At 46.9% G+C, this 19,796-nt stretch overlaps 1 protein-coding gene across 10 annotated transcripts in view; it reads left to right on the top strand.

Annotated features, from left to right (window-relative positions):
- ENOX1 (ecto-NOX disulfide-thiol exchanger 1) overlaps window positions 1-19,796 on the top strand; it is a 550,271-nt gene that overhangs the window by 380,866 nt on the left and 149,609 nt on the right. For all 10 annotated transcript variants that reach the window (XM_077855557.1, XM_077855564.1, XM_077855555.1 and 7 more), the window contains 3 exons: window positions 12,404-12,577; window positions 13,794-14,000; window positions 17,637-17,870. In XM_077855557.1, coding sequence (XP_077711683.1) covers window positions 12,404-12,577; window positions 13,794-14,000; window positions 17,637-17,870 — 615 coding nt within the window. The remainder of the gene's footprint in view (window positions 1-12,403; window positions 12,578-13,793; window positions 14,001-17,636; window positions 17,871-19,796) is intronic.

Here is a 19,796-nt window from a genome sequence, read left to right as displayed (position 1 = left end):
GGTGGATTATCGTCACAGCCAGGATAGCAGGGACCATAGTTTGCTCCCCTTCTTTTGTCACCCCAACCTCCACCGCCGCCTCGTTCACTTGTAAAGCAGATGGAGGGGGGAACCTTGGAGGGATGTAATGAAAAAATAGCTTATTGAATGATTGAACAAGGGTTTTGGAAAGCATAATATTGCATAAAGGTAGCAGTTCAAGACTAGATGCCTCTGGGGACGGGAATGAGACATAGAGCCCTGAACGAAGAACAAAAGGAGTCTTTGCATTGACAACCAGATGGGAAATCATGAACTTCAAATGAAAACCTGGGTAATCGTTTCTGTCTTTAACCTTGCACTCTCCAGGAACACAACAACATTTTGGGGTATGTTTTTCATGCGGGAAATGAGTTCTCTTGAGTTTTGAATACTGAGGGGTCAAGCCCCTGTAGGAAGACGCTACCAATCCTAGCTGCTGAGAAAGGCTTCTCAAAGTCAGCTGCGCTCAGCCCTCAAGGCTGAATTTGGTCCTTGAACCATTCCACCTTGGTTTACATCTCTGAAAAATTATCTATCGGAATAACTCAGGGTGTTTGCGGAAATGACAGGCCACCAGAGACTATGACTTGGCGTTGATGCTTTCCAAAATAAAATGCATATCAACATGTAAAGAACTGAATCTACCAGGACCTCAGATGTAAGAAGGTATTTTTAAAGTCTGGTGCTGCTCACGTTTAGTTTATTAAAAAAAATAATAATAATAAGTGTGTGTGTGTGTGTGTGTGCATAAAGAAGCTTAATACTGGGACGCCTGGGTGGCTCAGTGGTTGGGTGTCTGCCCTCAGCTCAAGACATGATCCCGGGGTCCTGGGATCGAGTTCTGCATGAGGTTCCCTGCAGGGAACCTGCTTCTCCCTCTGCCTGTGTCTCTGCCTCTCTCTCTCTCTCTCTCTCTCTCTCTCTGTGTGTGTGTCTCTCATAAATGAATAAATGAAATCTTAAAAAATAAGAAGCTTAATCCCATAGATACATTCATTGAAATTAATAAAGTAGGATTGCAATGGAAAAACTAAGTTTAGGGGGAAAGCAGATATGCCGGACATATGAATGAGCCCAGTTGGTGAATCTGGGTATAAGACCTCATCTTCTTGGCAGAAAAAGCAGAGAGGAAACAGCTCTGAACTCTGTAATTCTCATTTCCAGGCACTGAAAAACATCTTGGGCCCTTGGGGTTAGAGGAAGTTGTTTCTTTTTTTGTTTTTTCTCTTTTTTTCCTGATACTAAACTATCAGAGAAATGTCTCCTGTGGCAAAACTATATGGCACTGCCTCCTTAGTTATTTTCCTAGAAGACCCTCCTGATTTCCACCTAAAGAATTACTTTTTAAAGTTAGAATAAATAATACAACTTTAATTTAGGGATACCTGGGTGGCTCTGCGGTTGAGCGCCTACCTTTGGCCCAGGGCTTCATCCTGGGGTCCTGGGGTCCTGGGATCGTCCCACGTCGGGTTCCCTGCAGGGAGCCTGCTTCTCCCTCTGCCTGTCTCTGCCTCTCTCTCTGTGTCTCTCATGAATAAATAAATAAAATCTTTAAACACACACATACACAACTTTAATTTAGAAAGCAGCTGAAGATTGAGATATGCCTTTTTTAAAAAGGAAGGACAGTAAGGCAGTATTGTATCATGTACGCTCTGTAGCGCAGACATGCACATACGCACGTGCACAAATATAATATTTGCGATTAAAATGAAATGACAGCTAATATGTGCTGAGTGCTTTCTCTACTGGGCACTCTTTTAAGCCCTTTATATATTTTAACCCACTTAATCCTCACAACAAGCCTATCAACCTAAATATATTTTTAATCCTCTTTTTTACAGTTTGAGACCCGAGGCATAAAGAGGCTAGGACACTGGGCAGGAGAGTGAGCTTGCCCTTGAGCCCCAGACTCAGATGGTCTCTCTCTCTGTGTTTACTGCCTGTCTCTTGGATTTCTCTTCCGCTCTTATTTCTTCCCAGCCAGTTGTCCTTGCCCACACAGTCGAGTGGAAAAATTAAATTAATATTAGATCAGTCTGTGATCTGAAAACAACACACGACTTGAAGTTTCCTTTAGGAGCACGCATGATGTGTTTGCTTTTAAAAGAGGCTCTATTTTCTCCCCCAGCCGACGGCTATATGCTGATCTTATATAAAGAGACCAACTCTGTGTTGCTTCAACCCCTTCAAGCAGTAAGTTTAAATTGAAACTTACATAAATTGTTTAAAATAATACGATGTGAATGTTTTCTTTGAAGCTAAATATTGAATAAGTTTTCCTTTGTTCTTGTTTAAATTTATGAGATGTTACCTATCTCCCTGCTGCCTTTGTAAACTAAAACGAAGGTGGGTAAATAAAATCAAAAGGTTAGCCCTTGCATATTATCTCGGAAAGACGCAGGTTGGAAAGGGAAGATCCCTGTGAAGACACCGACACCGTGTGAATGAAGTACCACCTCTGCCGTCACCCCCGCAGAGTGCAGTGGGCTCTAGATCAATATGACACTGGCCTATTACCCTGACTTCAGAGAAGAAGGACAGCTCTACAGAACGAGGAGGCATTGAATGCCAGAAAGAAATGTGTTGCCATAAATTAAAGCCAGTCTATATGCTCAGAAGGTCTCCATCCTTAAGAAGATAGATAGATGGATAGATAGATATATCAGGATTACAGTGCGCTTCTTATATGCTTGACTGGATGTTCAAAAACATCTCTCAAGATTCCACAGTGTTTCGCCTCTCCGTTCTGCCCCAGTGCCAGAAGGCTGTCAGCCAGTTCAAAGGAGAGAACAGCAACAGCCTATGCAGTCCCCTTTTTTCCTACCATTATGTAACAGTCCTGCCATACAAAGTCACATAACATTGTACAGAGAGAAAATTAATCATCGGCTAATGAGATGGAGATGTGAAAAGAAGTTTGAAAGAAGTAATTTAGAGGCCCCAATTAGGGCCTATGCTCGTGGGTCTCCCGTGGGCACGGTTGGCAGATCCCAGGTTCAGGGGTGTAAGAAGGGCATGGGGGGAGGGAAGGAGATACAGAAGCTGCTGCCCCTGGGCATACAGAGCGGCTTTTGCAATCCTCCAGATGCGAGCTAATAAGAACCCATCTAGCAGTGGGAACCAACACTGTGATGCAGAGAACTTTCCTGAAAGGTTTCAGCGGGTGACTGGATGTGGTTGCCTACAGAGGTTTTAAGCTAGGAAATGAAAGGAAGGAGAAAGGGCCATTAAAAGAAATAGGCAAGCCTTGCGGTTACTTACTGTGTCCTCGTGTGTGTGACAGAGATGGGGTAGGGCGGGTGACCCGGATACCGAGCGGTTGGCTACAGAGTGCATTCAAATAGGTAAACACAAGTGCGAAGGGGCCAGCAGGCCAGGGAGCAGAGCAAAGAACTTCTCATGAGCCTCCAAACCGAGGAATTAAGAGTGACCCTACATGCGGTGAGAATTCGGCAATGGCCCTCAGAACCAGAAATCAGCAAGAGTTGAGAAGTAAATGTTAGGGGGAAGGAATCTGTCTACATTTGTCTAAGACGGTCTTCTCTTTTTCTGTGGCTGAGTCTGTCTGACCTGCAAGGAGCAATCAGAAGGGGTGCAAACTCTGAGAAAGAGTTGTCTTGCCATTGTATAGATATTGAGGGCTGGGGAGGGAAAACTCAAGACAGAAAGAGACCCTAAGAAAAAAGATTTTGGAAAATCCAATGGGAAACGCAAACTCTTTTATTTAGTTTTAGAACACCAACCACAAAGTTGCATGACAACATCCTGCAGAGACACGACGTGTGTATTTTAGTCGAATGAGGTCATTTGATGGGCGCGCCACCTCCACGATGGGACTGCCAGAGGGACTCATGCAATGAGCTGATGTGAGGTGCTCTGTGCAGGCCTGGCACAAAGCAACCATGTGAACGTGACCCCTATTTTTTAATCCTCATATACCAGGTCAGCCAAAATGATGGAGTTCGAAACCAAGAAAGGTCAAAAGCACTGCTGATCCCATCAGTCAGATTCTGTAGGCCCTAGTTCTGGGGCTTACCCTAGGCTGTGGAAAAGGTGAACTTTAAAGGAAGTCACTTGTGGAAAGGCTAAGGGGAAGCAAGGCTACTGAGGCCAGGCTGGAGAAGATTCAGGTGCTCCTGTGAGCTTTCTTCGTGAGCTTGACCAGCAGCACTAGGACCGAGAAGCAGACTTCTGACAATAGCCCAGGAGAGCAGAATAAGGACAGTGGGTTTACTACAGGGTTTCAGGTCCTGAGGCAACGTACGAGGGGGAAGTTTCTCCCTGTGAAACCATTAGAAAAAGGAATGGACTGTCTGGGGGAGTAGGGAATAACCTGTCATTAGACGTGTCTTAAGGCTGAATGGGCAGACATTGGAGGACTCAAATGCACAACGGGGAAGCAAGCAGGACTCCTGACCCCAATTTCAGCTCCGTTCTTAACTAGCTGGGTCACTTTGGACACGTTACGTAACCACCCCGAGCCTCGATTTTCTCATGGCTCAATCAAGGGGGTAGGACTAGGAAATACTCAACCTCTTTCAGCTTTAAGATTTCATAATCTGGGGTGAGGCCCAGTGTCCTTTGCTTCCTTGTCAAGGTGAACCCCTCCACACCTGCCTGGCATGTGCCAGCCTGGTGTTCATGCCCCAGCTGTGAGGCCCACTGGGTCTGAAGCGTGTATTTCAGCAGGTCCAGAAAACAGAGCGGCTTGCTTTGAGTGTGACGCTTCAGGCCTCTGTACCGAGCTCTCTCTGGCATCACATTCAAACCACTGCCCCTGCCCTGGCATGAGGGAATTTCACAGAACCTTTGAGGGGCTTTTACTTCCTGTTCACTCCAAATAAATTTGGTTTTAAAGCACATGCTCCATGCACAGGTTGCTGGAAAGGCCCGACAGACTTCTTTTAGCAGTCACTGCTTCTCTGCACCAATTTTAGTAAGAAGTTCTGAAATCCTCTTCACTTGGTGTCATGTCATAGTTTCAAACATGGACACAAATCTCCTGAGTCAAGTCAACAGTACTTAAAATAGCTGTTGACGGCTGCATTCCTCTGCTCTGCCAGCATTATATCCCCAGTCCAAGGAGACAGAGGGTTTTATTTATGGAATGAGGTCTTTGTTTACAACGTGAGCACAGCCAGGCTCCAGGAGCTCACTTCGGGTATACATCTTGGATTTATGTAGAAAACATACCTCGCCACCCTTGGATCTCTTTGGAAAGATCACAAGAAGCATTACTAATGTGACTTTCTTAGATTTCTGCTTGTAGGCATTCACGTATCTTACGAGGTACCCTATAACATTAACTTACAATCTGTGGGGTTGATTTAGTCTTAATAAATATGTAGCCCACTTCAAGGTTGGGCTTTTGCACAAAGGGAAAACGTAAGAGCAATCCCGCCTCCTGGGAACTGGTTTCGAACATTTCGTCTAAGAGGACACATAGAAATATCTTTTGTAAAAAAAAAAAAAAGAAATATCTTTTGTATTTATGATCCCAATAAATATATTTTGAGAGTGCTTTTTCTTTTTTAAAAAAAGGTAATCCTAAAAAGAAAAAAAGGTAATCTTTTATTTATTCGAGAGAGAGAGAGAGATAACGAATGGGAGAGAGGCAGAAGGAGAGAGAGCGAAAATCCCAAGCAGACTCTACGCTGAGCACAGAGCTGGACTTGGGGCTCGATCTCATGACCCTGAGATCACAACCTGAGCCAAAACTAAGAGTCAGATGCTTAACCGACTAAGCCACCCAGGTGCCCCGAGAATATCTTCTCTACACACCCATAGGAGTCATCCTTTCAAACACTCAGGTCAGCTGTCACCCCCTCCAGCATTCGTTCTATGACACTGCCCACCCCTCCCCAATTAGTTTCCCAGACCTGCCATAACAGAGTACCGCAAGCTCTGGGAGGGCTTAACACAGAAACCTTAATCTCTCTGGGTCCTGGAGGCCAGAAGTCCAAAATCAAGGTGCTGGCAGGGCCATCTTCCCTCCAGGAAGGAACTAGGGAAGAATCTGTTGCGTGTCTCTCCCTTCGTCTCTGGGTTTTGTTAGCAGTTCCTGGTGCTCTCTGGCTTGCAGCTACGTAGCCAAATCTCTGCTGAGCTGACACATGGCATTCACTGTGTGGACCCATCTTCTGCGTCTCTTCTGTCCTTATGAGAACACCAGTCATATTCGATAGAGCCTGCTGTAATCGAGTATGCCATTGTCCTAACCTGATTGCATCTGCAAAGACCCCGTGTCTGAATAAAGTTATCAGGGGAGTCATGACTTCAACATCTCTGTTCGGAGAGACCCAATTCAAACCATAAGGCCCATATCCCCCCCTGGGTTCTGGGCTCCTCTGCGTTTAGCACCTCTTACTGAAGTGTCTCCCAACAGTCGTCCTACTGTATTGGCATTGTCTGTTTAGTCTCGTGACCACCAGACTGTCGCTTCATTGAAGGGAGGACTCAGATAATATCTTTACGACCAAAGTACCTTTGAGAACGTCCCAACACCTGGTAGGCGCTCAAATGTTTGTCAAAAGATATGCTTCGTGGTCACCATCATGATCCTTTATGTGTATAGAGTAGTAATAACCTATTTTATGTAAGGTTACACGAATGTTATTATACATAAAATACGTGTTTCTCAACATCGCATATAAGTGCTGCCATTTGTTGCGTACTTGCCATGTGCCGAACGTGATGTTAAAACACTTCCGATTTTTTTTAATCCTGTGCAATCCTCACAAGAATATTCACACTTAAATCTGATGGTCCCCATTTTGCAGATGTTAGAAATGAGGCTTAGGAAGAGTCAGTGTCCCGAGGCCGCACAGCCAGCGCATGGGAGACCCAGGAGCTGATCGCAGGCACACGTGATGGCAGATGTGGGGTCCTCACGCGTGGGTATGCTGCTTTCCCACGGACCGTCCCCTTGGAGGCTCCCAGCCTGGGGAGGGAGTATGTCTGGTGATCATGTTCACACGTGCCTGAAGAAGACCCTGAAGCCCAGAGAGGTTAAGGGACCAGCCGGTCATAGGGTCCCTCAGCTGTTGCCCGGGTCAAGTTCACCGTTTTAGAAACTGCTTTCCTTCGTTGATCATGAAATGATCCTTAACAATACTAGAGCAAAGGAGGACAGGGAATGGGAAAAAAAAAAAGCATTTCCTGTAATAGTCCATGAGCCTCACCTTCTGCGTTGTAGAAGAGCAGGGCTTGCCACCTGCAATGGCAAACTACTGTGAGAAACCGTGTCTCCGTCCCAAATGTCCACTGAACAGAATGTCCTCACGTATCATGTGGTTTCTCTGTCCGGTGATGATGGATCATGTTCTGAGGCAGCAGTTCCTCCGGAGAGAGGAGAGGAGCTTGGACGTGTTTGTCAGAGCCCCTGCAGCCCGTCGGTGGGCCCCAGCCCCCGCAGGCTTGGCATCTCCTGGCTCTGAGGTCCCATGTGGGCCTCAGGGACAAGGAAGGGGGCCCTGGGACCCTGCCAAATAAGACTCAGCCTCCTGACACAGGCCAGGCTGTGACCCAGACCCCAGGCCTCATAACTGGGGTGTCTGCCTCCCTCCACTAACCCTTTGCCTTGGTCCTGCCGCCGGGACCCTGTCTTGCTCCTTCAGCCCGAGGGCCAGCTCAGGGAACCTCCCTGGCTGTGCCTTTCTCTCCGCCTCTGACCCTGTCACACTGTGGCCACACTCACTTCCACCTGCCCCGAGTCAGAACCCGGCTCAGGCCCGATGACCTGGCCATGGCGCCCCCCCAAGAAGCCGACCCGCCCGCTCTTGGGTGACATGTGACCAGGTAAAGCCAGTGCAATATAAGAGGCAGTCTTACAGGGGCTTCTGGGAAAGTTTATGCTTTTCTGATAAAAGAGGCAGACATGGGTAACACCTCTCTGCCCCTCCATTCTTCCTGCCTTGATTGAGGATGTGATGCCTGGAGCCCAACAGCCACCTTGCTACAATGAGAAAAAGGCCAAGAGAATCTCACAGACACTGACCTACCCTACCATCATTTGACCAAGCTGATGCCAGCAGCCATAGTCCTTCAGAATTCTTGTAAATAAAGTGAAAATCCCCTTTGTGTAAAGCCATTGTTGGTCAGTCTCTGTTACTTGCACCCAGAGTATTTCTGAATACCAGCCCTGATGCCCAGAATTACCAGCAGACTATACTGAAAATCCAGATTCCTCTTTCCCATTAGAGACCAAATGGAGGGGCACCTGGGTGGCTTAGTTGGTTAAGCATCCAACTCTTGATTCAGCTCCGGTCATGATCTCAAGGCTGTGGGATGGAGTAGACTCACACACGCATGCACATCCTCTCTCTCTCTCAAATAAAAAAAATAAATAAAAATAAACTATTGGGTGATGCCTGCCGCTCGTGATCGCTGCCCGGGAGCAGCCCCACCGCTCGCCTTGGGCCCGAGAAGGGCCTCTTTCCTCCTGTCATTCCCTGGGAGCCCTACGCCCTGCCCTCTGGGCTGCACCCGTTCCCAACGCTCACAGATGACCTCTGTGCCCGAGGCTCAGCCCAGCAGAGCAGCCGCACGCACACCGAACCCAGTTGCCCTGGACGGGCCTCTGTTGACTCTTCCAAGTGAGGTCGAGTTCTCATTTCAAATAATTGGCCTTCAGTGAGGCATTGATGGGAAAGGGCGGGAAGGGGGCCAGCCACCCCTAGGGGCAGTGGACAAATAGAGAAGGCCCCCAGGACACTGGTCACAGTGTCACATGCTCAGCCGATTGGAGTCCCCCAGGCCCATCAGGCTTCCCCCTGGCAGGTCTCCTCAGGGGCCCTCCTGTGAGCCTTGGTTTACACTTCTCAACTCTTCTGCTGAGTCTTGTGCCCATCCTTCGTGTTCTCCTTAAACACAGCGATTTTTCCCCAAATAGGGAGCATATCACAGTTCCTGACACCAGGTCCTGGCAGCAGCAGGTGCCCAGGAAATGCCACATGAATGGATGGAAAGAAACTGTCATGCCTCTAGACTCCTGAACACAAATCCCCGACCTGCCCCTGGAAACATGCTCGTCTAATTGATAAAACATTGGACTACGTCTGAGTCAGTTAAGCAGGATTTTTGTTTCTGGCTTTGTCGTTTGCAGTTGGGAGCAGACAGCGAGGAAGAAACGTTAGCTGAGCTCTGGCCTTGGCGCCTCTGTGCTTGCTGGCTGCGGTACAGGGGACAGCGGGACGGGGCTGAGGGCTTCGAAATAAATAACCCTTTCTCTTGCTCGAGTACAATTTCTGAAAGTTCTACTCTACACTTAATTGGATTCTTTCTTGCTGCAACTTAAGCCTTCTTCCTCCTTTCCCTGAGTGGAATTATAACTCATTATCTCTGAAGTTCACAGGGGCAGCTTTTCTAAGCAAGACAAGGAACTGACTCTTAGAGCTTCACACTCTCTTCTTCACCTTTGTCTTCCTGAGCCTGTGTCTTTCTCAGACTCTCAAAAATTGTGCATTTGCTTTAATGAGTTAGTACATAGCAGGTTCCTGTGCTATTTGGGAAAACAATTTCCATCTGTTCATATATTGTTAAAAAGTAATGGGTTCTTATTTAAAAAAAAAAAAAAAAGAAAAGTCTAATCCTTCCCTCCTTCCTCCTCTCTAATACTGAATCTCAGATCCTTTGAGGTCCAACATAATTTAAGTGTTAATTCTTTTCTAAGCTCTTTTCAAGCTACTGCACTCACCATGCAGATTTCATTAAACCTCAGCGTCTCTTCATATTGATGTCTCAGAAAAAAGCAAAGTAACTCTTGCTCTCCATGAAAATATTTTGCTCAAGAGTAGTGTCTTTTGTCCCATTTCTAAAGATGTACTTATCTGGCCTCCAAAAAAGAAAACAGAAGTCTGTTACAACTAAAAGAGAATGCAAGCGCTGGGCTCCTCATCTCATTTTGCGGGGAAACATCTGGTTATTGTAGGTTCACAGGGTTCGCTGTCCGGAGTGGTCGCAGCCTTCAATCACCCTGTGTCTGCAAACAACCGGGAGGGCCCGGCCAAGCAAGAAACAGACGAATCTTATGCACAGAATGAGATTAAAGGCATGCGCATGCCAATATTTCTATCTAATCTATTCACCTTGGAAGCCTATTTGTTGCTTCAGGGATAAGGACACCAAAAAACAGTCTGTTCTGGAACTTCCCCTTTAGACTTGGCACCTGAATCAGAAGGCTACATCTTGAGGCGTCTGGGTGACTCAGTGGGTTAAGCGTCTTCCTTCCGTTCAGGTTGTGATCCCAGGGTCTTGGGATGAGCCCCTCATACTGGCTCATTGAGCATCTGCCTTTGGCTCAGGTATCATCCCAGAGTTCTGGGGTCAAGCCCGCATGGGGCTCTCTGCTTGGAGCCTGCCTATGCCTCTGCCTCTCTCTGTGTGTCTCTCATGAATAAATAAACAAAATCTTTTAAAAAATTAAAGTAAAAAAAAAATAGTCAAAAGACACATATCTACATTTGGAGCCAGAGACCCAGGCCCTGGTGCTGACTGTGCCATTTATTTGTGATGTTGAGGATTCCATTCAACTGCTTTATGCCTCAATCTCTTTATCTGTCAAATGAGGATAAGACCTGTGAAACTTTATGAGGATTTTAAATGAATAACCAAAGTGTGAATCTTGTCTCTGTCACTTCCCAGCTTTTTATGGCTTCTGTATATCACTTGTTTTGAGCACTGTCAGCACAGAATCCTGGAATACTAGTGCCCCGAGAGATTATCCCATGTTACAAATGAAGAAACTGAGAACCATAATTACAGAGGAAGTACCTAGAATGTCAAGGTGACTCCTTTGAATAAGAATGCTTATTTGGCATTTATATTTACGTGGTTTTTTTTTAAAAACAAAACCAAAACTGGGGGGAAAAAAACACCTCATTTTATTGAAGTCATGCTGGTACACTCTCAATTAGATGGATTTCCTAAGAAATGGGACAGCCGTCCTCTTGGGGTTATAGATCTAGGATCACCCTGCTTATTCTGTTCAACCCAGAGGAAGAGTGGAAACATCCAGGATATAGAGGAAGGCTATCCCTAAGCCTTTTCCCAGAACTGGGAAGTTTTTGCCCGTGCTTCCTGTGCTCTGGAGTGTCTTAGTAAACAAAGGGTGTCTCTGCCTCTGGCTTCTCCCACCTTTCAGCACAGGTAAGCAGAGTGAGGCCATGCCTGGGCAGAGGCTGACCTTGGGCAGAGGCTGACCTTGGGAGCCACAGATCAGAGGGGCCAGGAGGGAGGATTGGGAGTGATGGAGGAAGAGGAGGAGGTGGAGGAGGAGGAGGAGGGAGAAAAGATAAGAGAGTGAGAAAAGAAAAGGGAGTTCATTGCTGAGGAGTAGCAGAGGGCTCACCGTGACTACTCCTGGTGGCATCTGTGCTACGGTGTGTCTACTGAGAACCAGGGAGAGTGTCTGCTTTCTGCAAACAGAAACGCTCCTTAGACACTCAGTACAATCTTCTAAAAGTCCCTGCTTGCAAATAAATCTTACTTATTCAGGAAAAGAAAATCCTCGTATATCACCATTGAAATCACTTGTTTCATTACCACACTAAAAAACAAAAAACAAAAAAACAAAAAACAAAACAAAAAAAACAATGCATTGGTTATATTGGAAAACCCATTCTTTTTGCCCCCCTCCCTTTTTTTATACAGAGCGTAAATTTGTTGTGTTTTTTTTTTTTTTTTATAGCAGGGCATAAAGATTTCAGGAAGGTTGGTCAATTATTTATTTGTTGATTGAATTATAGGAAGAAAGTGTGATTATCCAGTGGAATGCAGAAATGTATGCAATTAATTCTGTGCCTGCGTGTACTTAACCCGGCCATCGTAATCACTCTGTTTTTTTTTTTATTTCCCAGGGGAAATAGGTGAGGTTGGACCTGAATGCATCATTATAAAGTATGCACATATAAATTGAACTTTTCCAAATCTAGGTCACTTGAATAAGAAGGCTCTTTTGATAAAAACAGACTGACAATTAGATTCACAGGGTACTTCAATGTTAAATGATATTCTTCCCATATTCTGGGTCATAAGGCAGCCTAAACACCACACCAATGTTAAGAAACAGAAAATCATATTTGCAACAATAGCAAAGCTTCATGGTGCATGGTTTCCACTTCAATGTGCTGTGTTCCATTATGCCACGTTAATGTTTTAAGTAATATAATTTCCCTTTCATGTAGTTTTAAGTTCATCTTTTATTTTCTCTTTACCTTTCTGGAATAGCTTTCTATAATGCTACATCTTATGGCGGGAGAAATTCCTTAAAAAAAAAAAAAAAAGTATAAAGTCGAACAATCCTTGCAGGAAAACAGCAAAAATAACAATGAAAATTGATTTTAGATCCTCCAACCAAAATGTTATCTTGTGTACTTCACAGACTCAATCTGTGTCCCAGGCTTTGATCCAGGCCTCAACATGATGACTGGGATCACCCCCATTAACCCAATGATACCAGGCCTGGGGCTGGTGCCACCCCCGCCGCCAACAGAAGTGGCTGTCGTCAAAGAAATAATCCACTGCAAAAGTTGTACTCTTTTCCCTCAAAATCCAAGTAAGTGATACCTGTGGAAAATATCTGCTCGTCCATTTAAATTTATTTCTTTTCTCTCTCTCTCTTTTTTTAATGTAGCATTGCATGCGCTTTCAAAATTCTTCCGCATGGATGCACAAGTGGGGATCCGTTCTACATAAGGCTTCTGTCTCTAGATTAGCACAAATGTCTGGGGATGTGTCCATGTGTTCTATCCAGGAGCTGAATTGACACCATGAAGGCAATATGTGTGATGTGGGGATATATAATCCAGCATTAAGAATCTTTCTGCATGCAACAAAGTCTAGCATTTGCTGCAAAACATAGTGTGAAACACGTGAGCATTTCCATCCATCTTCACAAATGTGGGAGAAAAGCTCTGAAATGTGCTTTGCTAGATGGAAAATTGAATTAATTTGGCAGTTAGCAATTTTGGGGGGAGCCCGCATCTCAGAGTTTCTGGGCCAAATTGCATTTGCTTGAAGGAAACGTACATTTGATAAAATAAATGAGCCAGAATTTTTTTTTAATTTAGTCTCAGATACTAAGTTTATGGGCTTAAATAGCTAGAATTTTTTTTATTCATATTAATCAGTGTTGCCTTTTTGAAGTGGACTTTTCAGGAGATTGCTTTAGTAATCTACATATAAACTAGGTAAAATGTTGTGACAGTGCACGTTTTATCTTTTCCTACAGCCTCCCCCAAATGTAATCGTTGGCTCATTTAAATGTGAATTTTTGAAAAAAGTGTTGTTTTCAGGCCCAGTGTTTCCCAGCCGAGCAAGTACTGCGCGCGCTTGTGGGTTGTGTTCCCTGCCTCTGCCTTGCGGATCCATTATCCCGCAGCAAGACAAAGCAGATAACAAGCCCAAGTTCTCCATCATGTTGTCATTTCATCATGCTTTGTACTTTGTGAAGTCTCCCCCCCACACACACACACCCCATTTTCTGGGGTGCTGTAATATGAAGGAGAAATGAAATTATGCTAACATTTGCTTTATCTTTGCTCATGGACAAGCATAGCCACTCTGTGTAGAAAGGCACCCAGAAAGTAAGGGTTGGGAGGAGGAGGGGAGAGGAGGGGAAAACAAGACAGCCGCCATCAGTGGAAGTGGGTGTAGAAATTTCTCGTGACTCCAAGTGGAAAGTTCCTCTGTCAGCTGCACTTCCATGGGGGGAACCCGGAGGAGCGCAGAGAAATAAAAGGCACACCCCTCTGTTTTGTTGTGATTATTAGATCTTCCACCTCCTTCCACACGAGAACGACCTCCTGGGTGTAAGACCGTGTTTGTCGGAGGATTACCAGAAAATGCTACTGAGGAAATTATTCAAGAAGTCTTTGAGCAGTGCGGTGATATTACAGCAATTCGGAAAAGCAAGAAGAATTTTTGTCACATTCGCTTTGCAGAGGAATTCATGGTTGATAAAGCCATTTACCTTTCTGGTACTTTGCATTACATAAGGGGTTTTCTAGGCATTTTGTGATGTTTTGTGATGTTAATACGAACTTATTCCCTTTCGCCTCAACTGGCACAATGAAGTCCTCACAGTTGGGGCTGGAAAAGGAGGAACTCTGGTCTTTTCCCTTGGCTTCCAGAAGCTCTAATGTTAAGTCTGTGAGTGTACGTCGTGGCAGGAAGGGTTTCCCACCACCAGCCTTCAGGAATTCCGTCGAGGTTCTAATTAATGTTCTCAAGTGCTTATTAGATGAAAACCAATATTATGAATACTGAGGGCCATTATTATTATTGGATGTAATTCCCTGGGGGAATAAAGTACTCTCTCAGCATGATTTCAGTTTTTCAGAAGTGGTTCACTTTCTAGACCCCAGGGTATCGAATCAAGATCGGTTCCGTGCAGAAAGTAGCCGGTGGGCCTCAGGGGAAGGCCTGCTATCACTGCCCAAGGAAGGCCTAGTACGTTTGCAGTGGTAACGCCTGCCCTGTGATACCTGCTTCTTTGGTGCCAATTTATAGGGGGGGATTTTTGCAGATGTTAAAATTAGACCCCGTGCTGCCGGCGGGTGTCCGAGCGAGTGTCCAGAGGCTATCATCGAGGCCTCTGCCAGATCTAAGAACTATGGATCTGGTATTGGGATGTGGTTTTAGGGAGATGCGTGCTTAGATTCAACACCTTGCCGTCCCTTCACGAGGCTCTCCTTCTGTGTGCCTCAGTCTATCACTCTGCACACTGCCTTTCTATTCCTGAGGCCAAGCCAATGAGGGGAGGGGAGAAAAAAAGAGGGGAAAAAACAATATAGATAGATAGATAGATAGATAGATAGATAGATAGATAGATAGATCTGAATCCTACTGCCAGGCTTACTTAATTTCTGCAGGCCACTCCTCCTGCCATGGAATTTCTTTGCAAACCTCAGGAGCTGGGGTTATTCCAACACCAATCACTGCAACTTTCATGAGCCTGGGTAGTGACATGGAGAACCTTAAAACCCTTATTCCAATAATACCTTACAAAGTGGGTGGGCCAGTGGAATCTGAAAGCATTCTAAAATAGAGAAGGAAGACGAAACATAGAAGAAAGACTTTACAACACACAAATAGCTCTGTGTTTTACTTTTCATGTGTTCCTGGGCCTTAGCATCAGAGGAATCTGTAACACAGCCGGGGACTCAGTGGAGTGGTGGCGATGGGTCTCACGTGCCTTGGCAAGATAACCTCTCTCTGGCCTCCATTTTCTCATCTGCAAAACTGAGGGAGTAACAGTAGCAACTCATAGGATTATTACGAGGAATGAATCAAAATAATGGATATTAAGTGCTTGGCAGGGCACCTGCAACAATAGGAACCATTCAGCAAATGGTTGTTTTTAACACAAATATCCTGAAGATGGTAAAAGAAGGACTGATTCTTGTGTCTCCCAGACCTGCCCGGGGAACGTGGGCTGTATCCACAGCTCTACCCGTAAACAATTGCTTTGTTCCACCTGGGTTAGAGGAGATCCAAAGTGCCTTTCAACTCCAACATAACCCAGCGTTTAGACCCAATCAGGAACCCCATGAGACACTGGCCAAAGATGAACAGGCCCAAATTTAGGCACGTGGAAGGTACTCCTCTATTTTTATCCCTTGATGCTCCGCTTTTCCCAGCTTGGGTCCTGCTTGTGAGCCAGGCACCTGCTTGCCCCTTGCTCTGCCCCTGGGCAGCAGGAGGAGCCCGCACCAGAGGCCTCACCCCCAGCCTCCCTGCCTAGAGGCACAGGGGTCCGCCCAGCTCCGTCTCAGCCACCCTAGGGAGGTTGCACACCAGTCCGGGGAAGATCTGAAAGGCTGATTAACTAGAGGGGCAGGAGGGAAGGGAGGCTGCCCCTCCTGTGTGTGAGCTCCTGCAAACCGAGGCCCAGCTGGAAGGCCTAATTTAGGACCGCGTTCACATTTGAAGGCCAAGCTAATTTTAGATTTAGCCTCATCAGGATCTCTTTTAAGGCCTTAATGATGATGTTTTGGTGAAAGAGAGGGTACTTTTTGGAACCAGAAATATCTGAAAAGTGATGCTCTGGACGTGAGCAGAAGAAAGACACTGGGCCAGTTTAGGGCCACAGTGGCCAGTCTTAGGCACTGTTGCCTCCTCAGCTATTAAGTATGTATATCTTGGCCTGCTGACTCGTTAAGTTTTTAGGGCCCAGAACCAAGATACACTCTGCTTTAGCCTGAATTCCACTCACATGCTATCCAGTGTTTGCAGTTTGGGTAGGTATTGTTCTACCTTCCATTCTTAGAGAACACCATTTAAACCCAGGAGTGAGAAGGGCGAAACAGGAATCAGATGTGAGATCTGCTTTGTATTTGTACCTTCCCAAAGGTGTGAGGCGCCCTACAGGGAAGAAGTCAGCCTCTGCGGGGGTTTTCAGTGGAGTTTCAACCCAAATGCCAAGATAATCCATTGAAATGTACCACGGAGATCTTGAACATCAGTGTAGTACAGCCTAGCATTTCACCCTGGTACCTCATTTGCAAAGCCCCTACACAGCAAAAGTGCTCATTTTGCTCTTTCCTCTGGCAGCCCCAACAGCTGTGATCCTGCTGGGACCTGAATTTATGTTTTTAAAATCTGAGTACCCCAAACTAAAGAGCAGCCTCAAAGCCAAGTCTTCTCCATTTGAAGTTAGGCTGGCTGTCTGGTTTCAGTTGTGTTCGGGTTGATTTCTCAGATCCAGTTTCTGCACATCATCGTTATAAGTTAGGTACCTCGCAGTAAATCCCCCAAAGATTTCCAGGCCCATTTTTTTTTTTGGTCTAGCTCTGCGCTCTTGCACAGGCTCCTGTGGCCTTCAAAGATTGCGTGGACAATTTGTGCGGTGCTGCATGCCAGATGAGGTGCTGCAGGGCTATGAGGAAGGCAGCAGTGAGGCCTCTTGATTGAAGGTAAAATATTCTCCTGTGTGCCCCAGAGGATAAGTGGAAATAAAACAGCATTGCAAAATTGCCTCAGTAATTGTGGCTTTTGCAGCTGCCGAGAGAGAATTGAGCAGCATTTTCTAGGGGAATGAAGCAATAATCTGCGAGTGAGGTGTTATGGAATTTACTTTGTAGATCCTTTTAAATATCATAGATATTCTTTATTTACTCCTACCTACCTTTTTTCTACAAAGAATTTAAGAGCACTTCTACAACAGAGTTCCTGTAAATTGAAAATCTAACACCAAGGCCATAGAAACGCAGAGAGGGGAAGAAGGGTTCGGGGGAGGAAGCGACATACCACATGCCGAATTTGTTCCTGAGCTTCCTGGAAGCCAGAGGGAAGAAGGAAAGAGTGACAATAAGTGACCTGGCTCTTGAGGTCCCCCTCTTAGTCATGCTGGCTTGCAAGGTGGGTAGGTGACGGGCTGAGACACCTCCCAGAAGCACGTTTATCTCCAAAGCCCCTAATAAGCTGAAGTTGGCAGTAGTTCCACATCCCTGGGGAGGAGGGTAATCGCTTCCCACCTCCTCTGGAGACAATGCAGTGCCCTTCATCTGGGAAAAAAAAAAATGGAATTAAGCGAAAGCTCCCCCAGTGTGGCTTGAGGGTCCCGGACGATGCTGGTGAGGTTGTGACAGGTCAGGCCTTTCCGTGGCTTTCAGGTTACCGGATGCGGCTAGGGTCCAGCACGGACAAGAAGGACTCGGGCCGCCTGCACGTGGACTTCGCGCAGGCCAGGGACGACTTCTACGAGTGGGAGTGCAAGCAGCGGATGCGCGCGCGCGAGGAGCGGCACCGGCGCAAGCTGGAGGAGGACCGGCTGCGGCCGCCCTCGCCACCTGCCATCATGCACTACTCGGAGCACGAGGCGGCGCTGCTGGCCGACAAGCTGAAAGGTAAGGGGGGTTGGGGGGGCTCAGCGGTTCAGGCCGCCTACGGCCCGGGGCGTGACCCTGGAGACCCGGGATCGAGTCCCGCGTGAGGCTCCCTGCATGGGGCCTGCTTCTCCCTCTGCATGTGTCTCTGCCTCTCTCTCTCTCTCTCTCTCTCTCTGTATCTCATGCATAAATAAATAAAATTAAAAAATAAAAAATAAAAGCTAAGGGGCCTCCCCTCGCCACCCCCGTGCACCCCTGGCGGACTTCGTGCAGGCGGCGGCACCTGCCGGCCGTGGACGCCGGGGCTGCTCGCGATGCAGCCCCCACTCTCACCCTCACCCCCACCCCACCCCCGGAGGTGCTCCCGGTGCACGCGCGCCTGCTGTCCACACGGTTCGTGGACCGCGGGGTGGAGGAGTCCCAGCCGCAGCAGCCCCGGAGCAGGTGCCTGTCTGCGCGCGCATGCGCGTTGAAGGGGCGAGGCTCGCGCGTCCCGCGGGCGGGCAGGTGCAGGTGTGCCCCCCGCCGCTGGACTTCACACCTCTCCACCAAGCCTCGCATCACGCACGTGGGAAGCGGCGCTGGGCTCGTCTGTGCACGGTGCGAGAGGAATGTGGACAAAGCATCCCAAAACATCCCTGCCTCCAGAATAGTTAGGAACCAAAATGAGAATAGTTCAGGTCTTTAAAGGTGGCTGTGGGCCTCTTGCATGTTTGATGCTGGGGAGGGAGGGAATAGGGCCGTAGGGGGGCTTCAGTACCTGCCCCAGTGAACTGCAGCTGATTGCAAAGGGGCCCGGCTTGAACTCAGGATCACGCATAGGTGTGAACTCTTCTCCCATTGTTGATCAGTTGTGTCATCTGAGCAGCCTCTGCATTTCCAGGCAAATGACGGTCAGGCCTTCCTCAGGTCGTTGGGCTTGGCAGGTTTTACTATTTTTTTAAAAAAGGATTTTATTTATTCATCCATGAGAAACACAGAGAGAGAGACAGAGACATAGGCAGAGGGAGAAGCGGGCTCCATGCAGGGATCCGATCTTAGAACTCCGGGATCACGTCCTGAGCCAAAGGCAGACACTCAACCAATGAGCCACCCAGGGCACTGGCAGGTTTTAATGAGAGGACATGGGTTACAGTAGCTGGTCTCACCCAGGGGTCTTGGGTCAGTGATTAAGTGTAGTACAAAGCCAGTGGCATGAGTGTCCCCCAACAGAGGAGCAACGTGCTTTGGGACCACAGGGGCAAGTGTTGATGATGGTATCAAGAAAATCTTCACAGAGGAGAACTGTGCACGTTAAACAAGATTTTTCTTTCCCAGGAGAAGAAGGGCCTAAAGACATTGGGGTCAGAGGCAGGAGCCCCAGGAAAAAGAACACAAGGAAGCAGAGGGGGAACTTGGCAAAAGTGGAGAAATGCAAGTGGCCTGCTCCACAGCCCATGTGAGAGCTGCATGCATGGAGCTTTATAGAGCAAGGTGGAGCTGGAAAAGCAGTCCAGGGCCAGATAGTAGAGCCCTGAAGGCTGCCTCTGGATTTGGGGTTTATTCCAAAAGCAGTGGAGAAGCCATTAAAGATTTCTTATCAGAAGAGGGATGTGATTGATCTTGGAGTGTTTTAGAGCATAGCTAGTATATATTGCTGGCAGTGTGTAAAGCGGATTGGATGTTTTCACTAAATGAAATGTGTGAAAGCTGCCCAAAACCTATTTTAGGAGGATAGGAGGTCGGCATTCTGTTTCTTTAAAAGAGAATTCTTTAAAAGAGAATTCTTTTCAGAAGGACTTCTGCTTCTAACCCTCATCCCCTGTTCAGGCGTTGGGAGTCCCTAATGACCTGCTGCTGTGGCTGAAATGCCCCCCTGTGACTACTGAGGGCTTGCCTTTTTTTTTTTTTTTTTTTTTTTTGCCAATGGTGTGTGTTCCGCTGCTCAGGGAAGGCCTGTCTTAC

Source organism: Canis aureus, chromosome 17 (assembly GCF_053574225.1).
Source record: "Canis aureus isolate CA01 chromosome 17, VMU_Caureus_v.1.0, whole genome shotgun sequence".
In the NCBI taxonomy this organism is placed as follows: domain Eukaryota; kingdom Metazoa; phylum Chordata; class Mammalia; order Carnivora; family Canidae; genus Canis; species Canis aureus.
The sequence above is the reverse complement of the archived record's forward strand: the minus strand, read 5'-3'. Positions and strand labels throughout refer to the sequence as shown.